The 13,066-nt window shown below is 39.6% G+C and overlaps 2 protein-coding genes across 2 annotated transcripts; both read right to left on the bottom strand.

Annotated features, from left to right (window-relative positions):
* Positions 1–1,635: 1,635 nt before the first annotated feature.
* Positions 1,636–2,572, bottom strand: LOC311627777 (olfactory receptor 52J3-like; the record flags this gene model as incomplete). The annotated part of the gene is given in 2 exon segments (XM_084894337.1): positions 1,636–1,980; positions 1,982–2,572. Coding segments are annotated over 2 exon segments (936 nt in total).
* Positions 2,573–7,593: 5,021 nt separating this feature from the next.
* LOC311627761 (olfactory receptor 51G2-like) lies at positions 7,594–8,535 on the bottom strand (the record flags this gene model as incomplete). Its single annotated transcript, XM_084894321.1, has 1 exon — positions 7,594–8,535. The coding sequence occupies one exon, from the start codon at positions 8,533–8,535 to the stop codon at positions 7,594–7,596; it is 942 nt and encodes a 313-aa protein (XP_084750447.1).
* Between the last annotated feature and the right edge of the window lie 4,531 nt (positions 8,536–13,066).

Genomic DNA, 13,066 nt, shown 5'->3' with positions numbered 1-13,066 from the left:
TACATGATGCTCGCAAGGGAAAGACTTGTGAATTCCCTCGAGCCGTATTTGTGAAGGAGAGGAGGGCCCAGAGGTCACCCCCATGGTGTCTGCCCTCCTCTAGGAATAAGGAGGCCAACTATTCAGAATCAGTGTTGTGACCTGAGCCTACGTGAACTGATTACATTGCTTTCCTGGGAGATGGGCCATTACACAAATCGGAACTCTTAACCCCCTCAAAGCAAGTTTACTTTGTGATTGAGCCCCAAAGCAACAGATTGCAACTGCTTGTATCTCCAAGATGGCTCATTCACTTACCGAGTTATGTTGAGCAAGACACTTAACCTCATTAAGACCTAATATCCTTATGTAGAAAATGGGGAATGAAATAGTTTATATATCAAGTGGTTTATGTAAAGCTTAAGTGACAGATAACATATAGTTTGCTTGGTAGTATGTAATTCACAAAATAAGTATTTAATAAATGTTAATAACAAACAAAATGCCAATAGCTTTGTGGATAAAGCTAGTGGCATTTATTTTATGTCAAAGTAATTCCCTAATATTTCTTCACAGAATCAAAAACAGACTTGACCTTCCAAATGCAGTTTAAGGTCCCACCAAGTAATTCTCTGTTGCCTTCTCCATTTAGCATAGCAGAGCTTTCATAATTTTCAGTATCTGATTTATAAATAACTTCAGACTTCTTTATGTTTGCGTTTAATAATTTTAATTATGAAAATATTTTAAACAAGAAAGTAACAATTAAAAAGTCATGCATTTACGGTTTAGAACAAATATTAAAACATGAATTAAAATTCAAGTGTACTATGGATTCTTATTTCTTGTTTTCTCATAAAATTTAACTACTACTATCTTTGGGTTTTATCAGTATCTTTTTTTTGGATTTTATCAGTATCTTTTTATTAGTCATAAAAAGCTCATGAAAAAAAATAGAAATCACTGCTTAGCATTAACTAGGCCCATGTTAATGTACCCTAAATCCCAAACTGCAGTAAAATATTGCCCAGATGGAAAAAACAAATGTGATTCATCTTCTTAGCTATTTAATGCAAGAGCCAGTTGGTGCTTATTCATAAATTATTATAAAGAACAAAAGGAGAATGAGAAAATTATAGGATAATCAGCTCTAAAAGTAATTAAAATGTATTTGATCAAAACACCATGATACTGGTTGAAGAATAAACAGGTAAGCTGACTATATTAATAAAAAGCTAACTCTTGTACACAATCAAATTTAATGTTAAGAAAGAATAAAAAACAGTTCTCAAGTGCTCAATTAGTAAGCTAATTATATTATAAAGCATTAAAAATAGAAACAAAAGTATTTAATTTTCTTATACTTTACACAAAAATAATAAATGCAGTTATATTCTATCAATAATTAAATGTAAAACTTAACACAAAGTGAAATAATGCAGACAGTTCTTGCTTCCACAATGGGTATTGGTCCTTGAACTTGAAATATGATGATTTTTTTTCACACGATAGATTTAATAAGGAGCCGCCAGATCAAATTCCCCGGAATGTAATTTAGCAGAACTAACTTTAGGCAAAGAAATGTCTTTCTGAGAAGAACACACCAATTTTGTTTGCTGGACCCAAAGGCTTGCTAAACAAAGGAGGTAGAAGTCCCTATTTTTTAATAAAGACGTGGAGCACTTGCTCTCGTATCTGTTTGGTCCTCACGCCATAAATGATAGGGTTGAGTGAGGGTGGAATAACCAAGTAGAGGTTAGCAACAAGAATGTGGACATACCGGGGTATGTTGTGTCCAAATCGGTGCGTGAGGAAAGAAAAGACGGAGGGAATACAGAAAACACAGAGGACTGCCACGTGGGACCCACACGTGCTGAGGGCTTTCAGCCGTGCATCCTGCGATGGGAGGCGGAAGACAGCACGGAGGATGTGCGTGTAGGAAACGCCAATTAGAACCAAGTTCGAGAGAAAGAGAGAGACAACAAAGAGCCCATAGACGGCCATTGATGCGGATGTTCCCACAGGACAACTTGGCAATGCCCATGTGCTCACAGTAGGAATGGGCTATTACTCGAGCCTGACAAAAGGGCAGGCGGTAGATGAGATAGATCATGGGAAGTGTGAGTAGGACTGGACGAATTACAACGTACAAACCCATGCCCAGCAGCACCCGGGATGTTAAGGTGGTGGTGTAGTGGAGTGGAGCACAGATCGCCACATAACGGTCAAAGGCCATAGCCACAAGGACCTCAGCCTCCATGCCAGTGAAGGCATGGATCAAAAACATCTGGGCCACACATGCGCCAAAGTTAATCTCGTGTGCATCAAACCAGAAGATACCCAGCATCCGGGGCACGGAGGTTGTAGAAAGGGCCAAATCAACGGTTGAAAGGATGGCCAGAAAGTAGAACATGGGCTCCCGGAGGCTCTGCTTGGTCTTGACGACCAGAAGAATTGTGACATTGCCCACTAAAGCCACCAGGTAGACAGAGCAGAAAGGCAAGGAGATCCAGGCATGGACCTCTTCCAGACCTGGGATTCCAATGAGGAAAAATGTGGCAGGGTGAAAAAGGCTCTTGTTGTGATAAAACATCCTTCCAAATGGCAGAGGAGGATAAGCTCTCACTCCTAGGAGGGGGAGGGGAGGGAAAAAGTTGAATGGAGAGATACTTATAAAAATGATTAGCTTAGTTTCTTTAGTATATATAGTGAAAATGAAAAGATTTGCTATTGGTAAGGGCCTGGTAATGCATTTTTTAAAATTTTAAATCAAGCCATGCTCACTTGAATGGGTCATTTTCAAAGCACTTATACAGATTCAATCTCCCCACACACACACACACACATAGAAGGCTTATCAGCAAGCACATGGCAGAGTTATAAGAGGACTTGATATAAAGTATGGAGTAATTTATCGTGCCCCACACCTACTGTGAAACCCCTATCTGAAGAGAGAAACATGAAAAATCAAGGATACACACATGGTAATGTAGACATAATGATAAGAAAACAGTCATATGAGAAAGTAAGTGTATAGGCACAGATGTGATCGATACCTCCATAATTAGAGAATGCAGAAGTTCTCTAATGGTTCATTCATCTGTTGGCATAGAGAAAATCCAAGATCAAGCTTAATATCCTGTCAGAAATACAAACAGAAAATCAAATGCACATTATCACAAACTAAAGTGCAGACACTCTGGGAATGCCTGCCCAGGAGCCAGCACAGGCTAAGTCATGCACCTCAAGAGCCCAGAAAGAAAGACAACAATATACCTCTGCATATTTTCATTGATGTCTCTATTTTTCCAAGACCGTCCTATTTCATAATAACTAAATTTAGGGAGTTATGATTGTGATGGATTCTAGTTCTACTTGAAAGCTTCTTCATTCACTCTTTACTCCCCATCAGTTCCTCTGAGGAAACCTGTGAATTTTACCACCATATAGAGCTACCGTAGTTATTCATTCCTTCTGCCTGGTTAAGGCAGTGAAAATGTGGGTAGAGGACAACCCAGAAGGCTTCAGGTGGTTATGAACCTAGAGATAGCAATTTTTTTAGCACTACTACCTGGGATAACAAAATCTAATTTGAGAGGTAATTACTTTCTGCAATTATTTAAAGGAAATAGAGAAGGGCACTTTGAAATGGCTTCAAAACAATGAAGAAGGAACAGGGAACTCACAAACTCAAATAATTAAATAAAGGCACTTTATCTGGGTATCCAACTTGAGGCAGAGTGGAAGAACATCAGGATAAAGTAGAACAGACTATTGTCTTTTTAATTATAGCTTAATAGTTATGGGATAGATATTAATATGGAAGTATAAAATATATTCATTCTGAGATTAGATGATAGAGAAAGGAGAGAGAGAGAGAGAGAGAGAGAGAGAGAGAGAGAGAGAGAGAGAGGGAGAGAGAGAGAGATGTATTTGTATTTTTTAAAAACTGAAACATCCAGGTAACAGCTATTGTTCAGTGGCAGGATGATGGCCAAGAATAAACCTTCTAGGGACCCTGTTGCCTACCTTGGGTTCATCTTCATAAATAAACTCCCTGTATTATGCCATTGTTCACCTCATAGTTTCATCATGTTTCCAAAGTCCATTTCATTTTCTATATCTCAAAGCAGATGCAGAAATTATACTTTACCAACCAACTATGTAATAATTTTGTACATAGATTTTAGATGTAGCAAGAGTCCCCCCCACATACCCACCTGCCCATTAGATTCAGAAATTGGATTGCTTGATGCATAGCTTATCAAGCCCAGTTGTTCTCAGCCACCTTTGATCACCTCTCTTCCTTTTCAGTAAAACATTCATAAGTCAAAAGGAAATTCACCTCTGATGCTTCACTCTTCAATAAAGAAAGAGACACAAGGAAAACATTGGACAGCAATGCTCTATCTCCCCATTTTTGCACAGTCCACAGGAAGTCGTTTTACATCAAGCCTTCAGCTATTTATGACAGCTGAAAAACAGAGTTAACTCAGTGTGCTACTATAATGATGTCCTGGGATTTAATCCTCTGAGATTGCTCACAAAACTCCTAGACTGTGATTTAGAAAAACAGATGTCCAAGAGAAAGTGACATGGATAAGAATTTATACAGAGAAAATTACAAATGTAGGTCAAAACCATACAGGTATTTTTGTTTATATGTGGCATACATATAGATACATTTCCATATATTCTATAGCCAGAGTCTATGGATTTCTGTTTCTAGATAAAATTGTGTTTATATTCTAGAGGCCCAGTGCACGAAATTTGTGCACTGGGGTTGGGGGTATCCCTCAGCCCAACCTGCACCCGCTCCAATTTGGGATCCATTGGAGGATGTCTGACTGTACATTTAGGCCCATGGGATTGGGCTCACAGTCGCACATCCCTCTCAGAATCTGGTACTGCTGGCTCCCAACTGCTCACCTGCCTGCCTGCCTGATTGCCACTAACCACTCCTGCCTGCCAGCCTGATCACCCCCTAACCACTCCCCTGCCAGCCTGATCGATGCCTAACTGGCCCCTGCCAGCCTGGTCACCCTCATCTGCCCTCCCTTGCATATTATCTCTTTATTAGTTAGGGTTTTTTCCATCAACATATTGGACAACACTAACCCATTTGGCTCAGTGGACACAGTGTCGGCCTGTAGACTCAAGAACACCAGGTTTGATTCTAGTCAAGGGCATGTACCTTGGTTGCAGGCACATACCCAGTAGGGGGTGTGCAGGAGACAGCTGATTGATGTTTCTCTCTCATCGATGTTTCTAGCTCTCTATCCCTTCCCCTTCCTCTCTGTAAAAAAATTAATAAATATATATATTTTAAAAAAACATATTGGACAGTGTACCTGCCATGGTCTTGATAAACCAGTAAAAATGTAAACACAAACTAAAAGTGTCATAAAATAAACTTCTTAAACAGAAATTTTATGAGACCTTGGAAAGGTGATATCATGTGGTTGTTTCTTCCTTTTTTCCTTCTCTTTCTTTTTCTTGATATTTCATCTTTTGTCCTTTCTTTTTTCCTTATATTCCTTATCTGTCCTCTGTTTCTCTTAACTTTTCCGTTGGTATTATAGAATTGTCAGTACTTGAATCTGTCTCGCTTCCAGAAGACAAAGAAGAGGGAAACACACCGTCATCTGAAGAAAAAAATATGATCTATGTTGGGATCAGTGGTGTTTCTAGTTTTCCTCTTTTCCAGGTTTGTTTGTCATTTCTGCTGGCCCCGGCACCTTCAGGACTTGTGTGTGGGCACTTCTTATTCGTGTCTACAAAACCTCCCTGCCTTGGTTAAAACTGTAGAGGAAAAGGCCTTCCTGGGTGGGTTCAAGCCCTTTCAGAGGTGCTGAAGAACAAGGGCAGGGAGCACCCGCCACCACCACTGCAGAGACCAATCTCCAGATCACGGGGTACTCTCCAGTAATGTAACTGCAATGTCGCAGTTTGCCTTCAGAAATTAGTTGTAAGTTACTTCCTATGTGAAACCCTACCTTAGACATTTCCTTTGCAGTTTGTAAAGATTTTAAACAAAACCCATTTACCACCCTCCCTCTCCAATCACTCTACTAGGGGCAAGAGAAGGTCCAAGGTGGATTCCCCTAGGCTGGCAGTGGGACACTGGCCCAGGTCACAGCATTTCCAAGACTGAGACCCTAAGGCTGCAGGTGTGTGTGGCAGGGAGGGAGGGGAGATCACTCCTTGGGGATGCACAATGTTCCCAGGCTGAGACCCCAAGGCTGCCGCTGGGAGGAGATCGCTCCATGGGGGCACTGGTGCTTCTGAGGCTGAGAAACTAAGGTTGCAGTTGTGTGTGTGGTTGGGGGAGGGAGGGTTTAAGGGGGGGAGGGGGAGTCATCACTCCATGGGGATGCACAAAGTCTCTAGGCTGAGATCCCAAGGCTACTGCTGGAAGGGATCACTCTGTGGGGGTGTGGGCCTTTCCTAGCCTGAGACCCTAAGGCTGCAGGGGGGAGGGGGGGGGGAGAGGCGCGGAAATCACTCCTTGGGGAGTGAATTTGTTTTTGTTTTTTTATAAAGGGTCAGGTGAGCCTCTGAGCAGCATCCTGCCAGGCCATTCATGCTGCCTGTTCTCAACGGCCACCCTCCCCGGGACTGAGGGACTCTTGTGGGGCTGAGAGGACTGGGCTATGGGCACCGCCATCTTTGTCACAGAGTGATGGTTAATTTGCATATTACTCTTTTATTAGATAGGATTGGTTTTAGATAGAGAGGAATAGAATCTTGGTAGAATATAAACATTAAAGGTGCTCTGGTGAGGTCTCAAATGGAAACTAAGGAAATGCTATTGGAAACTGGGAGAAAGGTGATTCTTGTTTTAAAGTAGCAAAGAACTTGGCTGAATAGTGTTTTTGTGGAAGGTGGAATTTGTAAGTGATGAACTTAGATATTTAGCTGAGGGGATTTCTAAGTGTTGAAGGCACAGCCTGGTTTCTTCTTGTTGCCTATAGTAAAATGTGAGAGAGATAAACTGAGAAGAAACTGCTAAACAAAATGAAAATAGATATTGAAGATTTGGGAAATTTTCAGTATATTCATATTGCTTTTTTTTTTTTTTTAAATGTTCCTTCTGTAAACAGCATCAGGAATGTGGTTGGACAACCAATTCCTGAAAAGATTATGGATGTGACTCTCAGATCCATTATTCATTTTTGCAGAAGCTAGGAATAAAGACTGGGTTATCCAGGGAAGATCTGTAGACAACCAAATTTGTTTAGGAATTCAGAAACTTTATAAAATACAATGAATGACTTCACTAAATTGTTGATTTGATGTCTGTTTCACAAACATTTATTGCTGATTATTAAAAGGAAAGTCAGAGTTCTTCTAAGAATGGCCTAACCTGGATTTGGTGACCCTATTCTTTTAGTATGTCAACATGAAAATAAAACAAAACAAAACAAAACAAAACAAAACATGCCTTTATTGTCTCTACTGAAAAGATAGGATTTACTCTTATTGAAGTTGGATCTGGTTTCTTAAAGGCAAAGCATTAATCGTAATATTTAAATTAAAAATTCTATATTAATATAAAGTACTCTCATAAATATAAAGAGGAGAGAAAAGAAAGTTGTGTCTAGTGGCTCTTAACTAAACTTTCTGTTGTTTGAATTTCTTGAGGATTCTGTCACGAATCTGCTTGGTTTTGACACTGTAGACAACGGGGTTCATAAGGGGTGGGACCAGCAAGTAGACATTGGCCATGAGCACATGAACAATTGGGGAAGCATTGTGCCCATAGCGGCGGATCATAGACAGCCCAATCATCGGTGTATAGAAAGTGAGTACAGCACAGATGTGGGAGACGCAGGTATTGAGGGCTTTCACCCTCTCTGTTTTGGAGGCTATCCTCAACACTGTACCAAGGATGAGAATATAGGAGAGGATGAGGAGTACTGAGTCCAGTCCCATGGAGCAGACGACCACCATGAGGCCATAGATGCTGCTGACTCGATGGCTGGATACAGTTGTCTTTATGAGGTCCTGGTGCAGGCAGAAGGGGTAGGAGAGAATGTTGACGTGACGATACTGAAGCCTCTTTAGGAGGAAGGCAGCTGGAAAGACCAGAGCCAAGGCCCTTCCAGCAATTGCTGACCCGATTCCGATGATTACATCATTGGTTAGAATGGCCGAGTAGCGCAGGGGCTCACGGATGGCTACAAGGCGGTCAAACGCCATGGCTAACAGCACAGCCGACTCAATAATCGAGAAAACATGAATGAAATACATCTGGACCAGACAAGCATTGAAGGAAATATCCCGGGCATGGAACCAGAAGACACCGAACATGGTAGGCAAGGTTGTAGTGGATAGGCCCAGGTCAGTTAGTGCCAACATTGACAGAAAGAAGTACATTGGTTGGTGGAGGGAAGGTTCATTTCTGATGATAAAGAGGATAGTAATGTTCCCTGCAACTGAGGTGGCGTAAACAAAGAAGATGGGGAGAGAAATCAAGCCATAGCTGCTTTCAAGGCCTGAGAAGCCTGTTAGAAGGAAGCGAGGGTACAGAGCAGAGCTATTGAAGACAGACATTGTGCGGATGGAGGCACCTTCAGCCTAGGTGGAGAGACAAAAACATAGAACAGTTATGGTAAAAGTCAATATTGCAAAAAGAAGCACTGATACATGCTGATCTGTTTACTGTTTCAATTACTCTTCTGCTTGTTATATGTAAATTACTACCAGCATTTATTATTTTACCAATGGATTAATTATTTGTTCATTGCATATTTGTCGAGAATGTTTTCTAAAAGGAATTTGTGTAGTGTGAAAATATAGAGAAATATATAAAATATGCCTTCAAGTACTGACACCTGGATGGATAGAGAGAGCTAATATTAAAGCCAAATGTTAGTTTAATATCAGGAAACTATCCTGACCCAGGGAGGTCAGGGAAGTTTTATTGAAGATAATTCTTGAATTAGGTTCTTGAATGACAAATATGAGTTTGAGCTAGCTGATTGGCACCCATGTAAATGCAGAAAGGTTTTACTATTATAAGTAACTATAATTGAGCAAACTTATAGGGCTGATGGCTTTCCAGAGGGCTGTGGGGAGCTAAAAATTAACTAAAATGAGCCAGAATTTCTGAAGGAAATTATGCATAAATATAAAGAGTTTGTATTTAATCTTAGAACATAGAAAATGTATTTTTTTTAAGTAAATCATTTGACCAAATTGATATCAGTGCCAAATTAGAACAAATGTTATCTATAATAATAAAAGCATAATATACTACTTAGACTGGCAGTTCTTCCAGATGAAGCCAGGGCTGCAAGGGAATCTTGGGTCCCAGGTGCCTGAGGGAAGCTGTTTCTGGCAGCTGGAGGAAGGAAGGCCTACTCTTTTTTTTTTTTTTTTTAATGCTATCTTCTTTTTTTCTTTTTCTTTTTTTAAATATATTTTATTGATTTTTTACAGAGAAAAAGGGAGAGGGATAGAGAGCTAGAAACATTGATGATGAGAGAAACATGGACCAGCTGCCTCCTGCACAACCCCCACTGAGGATGTGCCCACAACCAATGCACATGCCCCTGACCAGAATCGAACCTGGGACCCCCCAGTCCTCAGACTGACGCTTTATCCACTGAGCCAAACTGGCCTCGGCAGAAGGCCTACTCTTGCACAAATTTCGTGCATGGGGCCTCTGGTTTCTTTATATTTTTTAATACAACTGAAACAGTTGTATTAAATAAAAGTTTATTGTCTACTGTTTACACTCACTTTGCTGCTATAAAGGACTACGACATCAATGAATGGTCTAAATGCTGACAAAAGAGAAGGCAGGGAAGTCCTTTAGAAGGCGAGTGTAGTGATTTTTACAAGTGGTTAAAGGGGAAATGTAACAGTAGGGATGATAAAGGTTAAATAGATATAAAAATTTGTAAGGAGAAAAAATAAAATATCAGTCAATGATCATATGCTAAAAATAAGGGGGGAAAAAAGAAACCCAGGACAAGTTCAGTTATTTGGTAGATTTTGGTATAATTAAATGAAACAAAGAAAAAAATGAAAACTTGGTGAAATTAGGGTGTACGATTAATTCAGTTTGATTAGGATTAACTTGAGGCATGTGTGTCAAAGAGATAGTGATATTTTTGGATCTGTAAAGAGTTGCCAAAAAATAAATTACTCCTACTCAGGAAAATTGGAAGGGAGAGAGAGAAAATAATCCTTAGAAAAAAAATAAGGCAACAATCAAAAAGAACACATGGGATGTTAGAAGAAGAGTATAATAGCTTTAGTGCTCAGGACTTGGATGCCAAGCAGATGAAATGTGCTCTAGGACACATAAGAGGCAGGGTTGACTAAGGACTGAAGAAGATGGGGCATTATAGGATGACTGCTAGAGACTTCAATTACTGAGCAACATGATGGCCACTCAATTCCAATTACTCTGGGTACCAAATAGCAATAAAAATATCCCCTTGGTATATTTTATGTCAATTTTCCCCAAAAAAATTCATCTGTTCCCCAATCTATCCTGCTCCACTGATATACTTACATTTTATGGTTTCCTCTGACAGACTTAAGCTAATTCCCTGACCTCCTACAGGAGTCACGAGAACCTTTTCCCTCTGACACCACTTCCTGCCTTTATAGGAGCAGATACAACGAAAAGAGGAATTGCTTTACATATTCTCATCCTGTGGTGTGTCTACCAGACTAATCATAGCATGTTAGGCAATATTGGTCTTTATACACCTCCCTCACTATCTTAGCTTTTATATCACAAACTTTTCCTCAGCTCATTCAATAACATTAAACAATAATAGTTATCTCTTTGGTAGTTGCACACAATTATTTTCTTCCTTGATACCCTCTTCTCAAATCTTTCAATGTCTTCAGAGACTCCAACCTGCCCAGTATGACAGGCCTTCCCTCTAAGATTACTCTCACCTACTTCTTTGTAGAAAAGTCTCTGACTTAGGTTATTCATAAATCATCTCCCGTAAATGGGTGTGTTGGATATAGATACAAGCACCTTGAACTAGGTAGATGCTCCTCTAGGGTCAGAGAAAACCTGATGATAACTGACATTCCTTATTTCTCTCATTTTGAACAGATTACCAAACTTCTTTGAAGATGAAAAAATGGAAAATGCATTACCTTATGTAATATTTAAGATATTCAAGAATATGTATATAAAGTGTTTAGCAAAGGGCCTGAGACCTAGGAGATACTTTAGACTTAAGTAAAGCAAAATCTTAATGGATATGCTGAAGTAGTCACAATCTTAAACGCATCAGCCATATACAACTGTGATCTAAAGGCAGATGTGACCTGCAGTACCCAACATATCACTTGTAAAGATAAAAGATATCCCCCTCAGGATTTCTTTTGAGAATTACTATGCTTAATTTTTTTTTCTCATAGTATTGCCAAATATGTATGATATGCATGAGATAGAAATAGAGGAGGTACTTAAATCATCATGAATATCATCATTATCATTTTGAACATCATAATATCAGATAGGAATGTTTTGAGAGACTGGAGATTTCGGTGCCTCAACCAACCACTTATAGTATCTATACCTGGAGGTGGATTTTAATGGCATTCCTTCCCAAAGCCCTTTTGAGCAGCCATGTTGATGGTCTGGCTTCTTTAGGAGCAATGTCAATCTGTACCTCTGACTTACCCGAAATTAGTAATTTTACTTGGTCAAATTCTTCCAGTAGGTACTAATTTTTTACCCATTCTTCTCAACTCAGAAGCCCTCCTTCAGACAGCCATTCATTCTGCTATAGGTTGGTCAGACAGGCCTAGGGACTTCTTATAGACAGAGAGCGCCACAGTGAATCTTAAGGTGGGCAGTTCAAGGAAGCATCGATTTCCTGAGTGAAGCACCCAATTTTCCTTCAGCAACTCCAGAGCCAGAATAGAATATTTTCGAGTTCAACATCCTTGACTCCATCCAGTGATGTGTTTCATCAGCAATATATTCTGTGCTTTAATTACTGTAAACTCAGCACCCTCTCTGGGTTAATCCATTCTCTCAGGACTTTTTTTTTCTTAATGTAACCTCCAGAGAGGAAAAATTATACCATGGCCACTGGAGCTTTTTCTCTTGCTTGGGAAAGGAGATGATCATGTCAAATTCTCCAGCTATGGTAGCAACAGAGAAGTGTCCCTGAGATCATCTGATGGAGGCTCAGTCAGTCAGAATCATGTACAAAAAGAAGACTATGCTCTAAAAAACCAGAGACAGCAGCTACTAGCTGCTCAAAAATAATAATTCTTCACATGCCCTATATCAGATTTTCCTAAAATGTACAATAGGCTACTACTGAAAGGGAATTAATGGCCAAACATATAAGAAAAGCCTTGGTCAATTCTGTTTGGGACAAATGGCGCATTGTATGTATAAAGATCTACATTGCATGCTAATGGTTTCAGACTTTTTCAGACATAAAGCATTTATTAACTTCTACAATTTGTGTTCAGCAGAACTACATTTGGCAAATGGGAGTTGAAAGAATCCTTGATTTAAGACAGTAGTTCTCAGCAAGAAGAAGAATTTTCCTAACGGGATATTTTACCACGTCTGGGGGCATTTTTAGTTATCACACTGGGGAAATGTTAAGACATCTAGTTTTTAGATATTAGGGATGATCCTAAATACCTTACAATGAGCACACAGGTACCACAACAGAAAATTATCCAATCCAATTGTTAATAATGCCAAGGTTAAAAAAAAAATAACACCTTTTTTTCAAGCTGCGGGGAGGAGACTGTGGGTGTAAAAAGTGATGGAGTGCGGTGAAGGCAATGGGACAAAATTAAACTAAAACTCAAAATTCTGTGTTTCAGTCTCAGAGTAATGTGTAAACAAAGAACGTGGCCTGTAAAGAGCATGGACTGTAGATCCAGAGGTCCTTACCTTTGAATTCATGTTCCGTCACTTATTGTGTGTAGCCTTGGGAACACTGTTACTCAGCCTTTTTATAGGTTCCTTATGTATACAATGAGTTCATAATAACTTTATCTGTCTCCTGTGTTTTTTAAATGTTCAATGAGTTAATATATGTATAGCATTTAGAACATAGTAATCATCAAAAAT

Source organism: Pipistrellus hanaki (assembly GCF_964339955.1).
Source record: "Pipistrellus hanaki genome assembly, chromosome: 9".
NCBI lineage: Eukaryota > Metazoa > Chordata > Mammalia > Chiroptera > Vespertilionidae > Pipistrellus > Pipistrellus hanaki.
The sequence above is the reverse complement of the archived record's forward strand: the minus strand, read 5'-3'. Positions and strand labels throughout refer to the sequence as shown.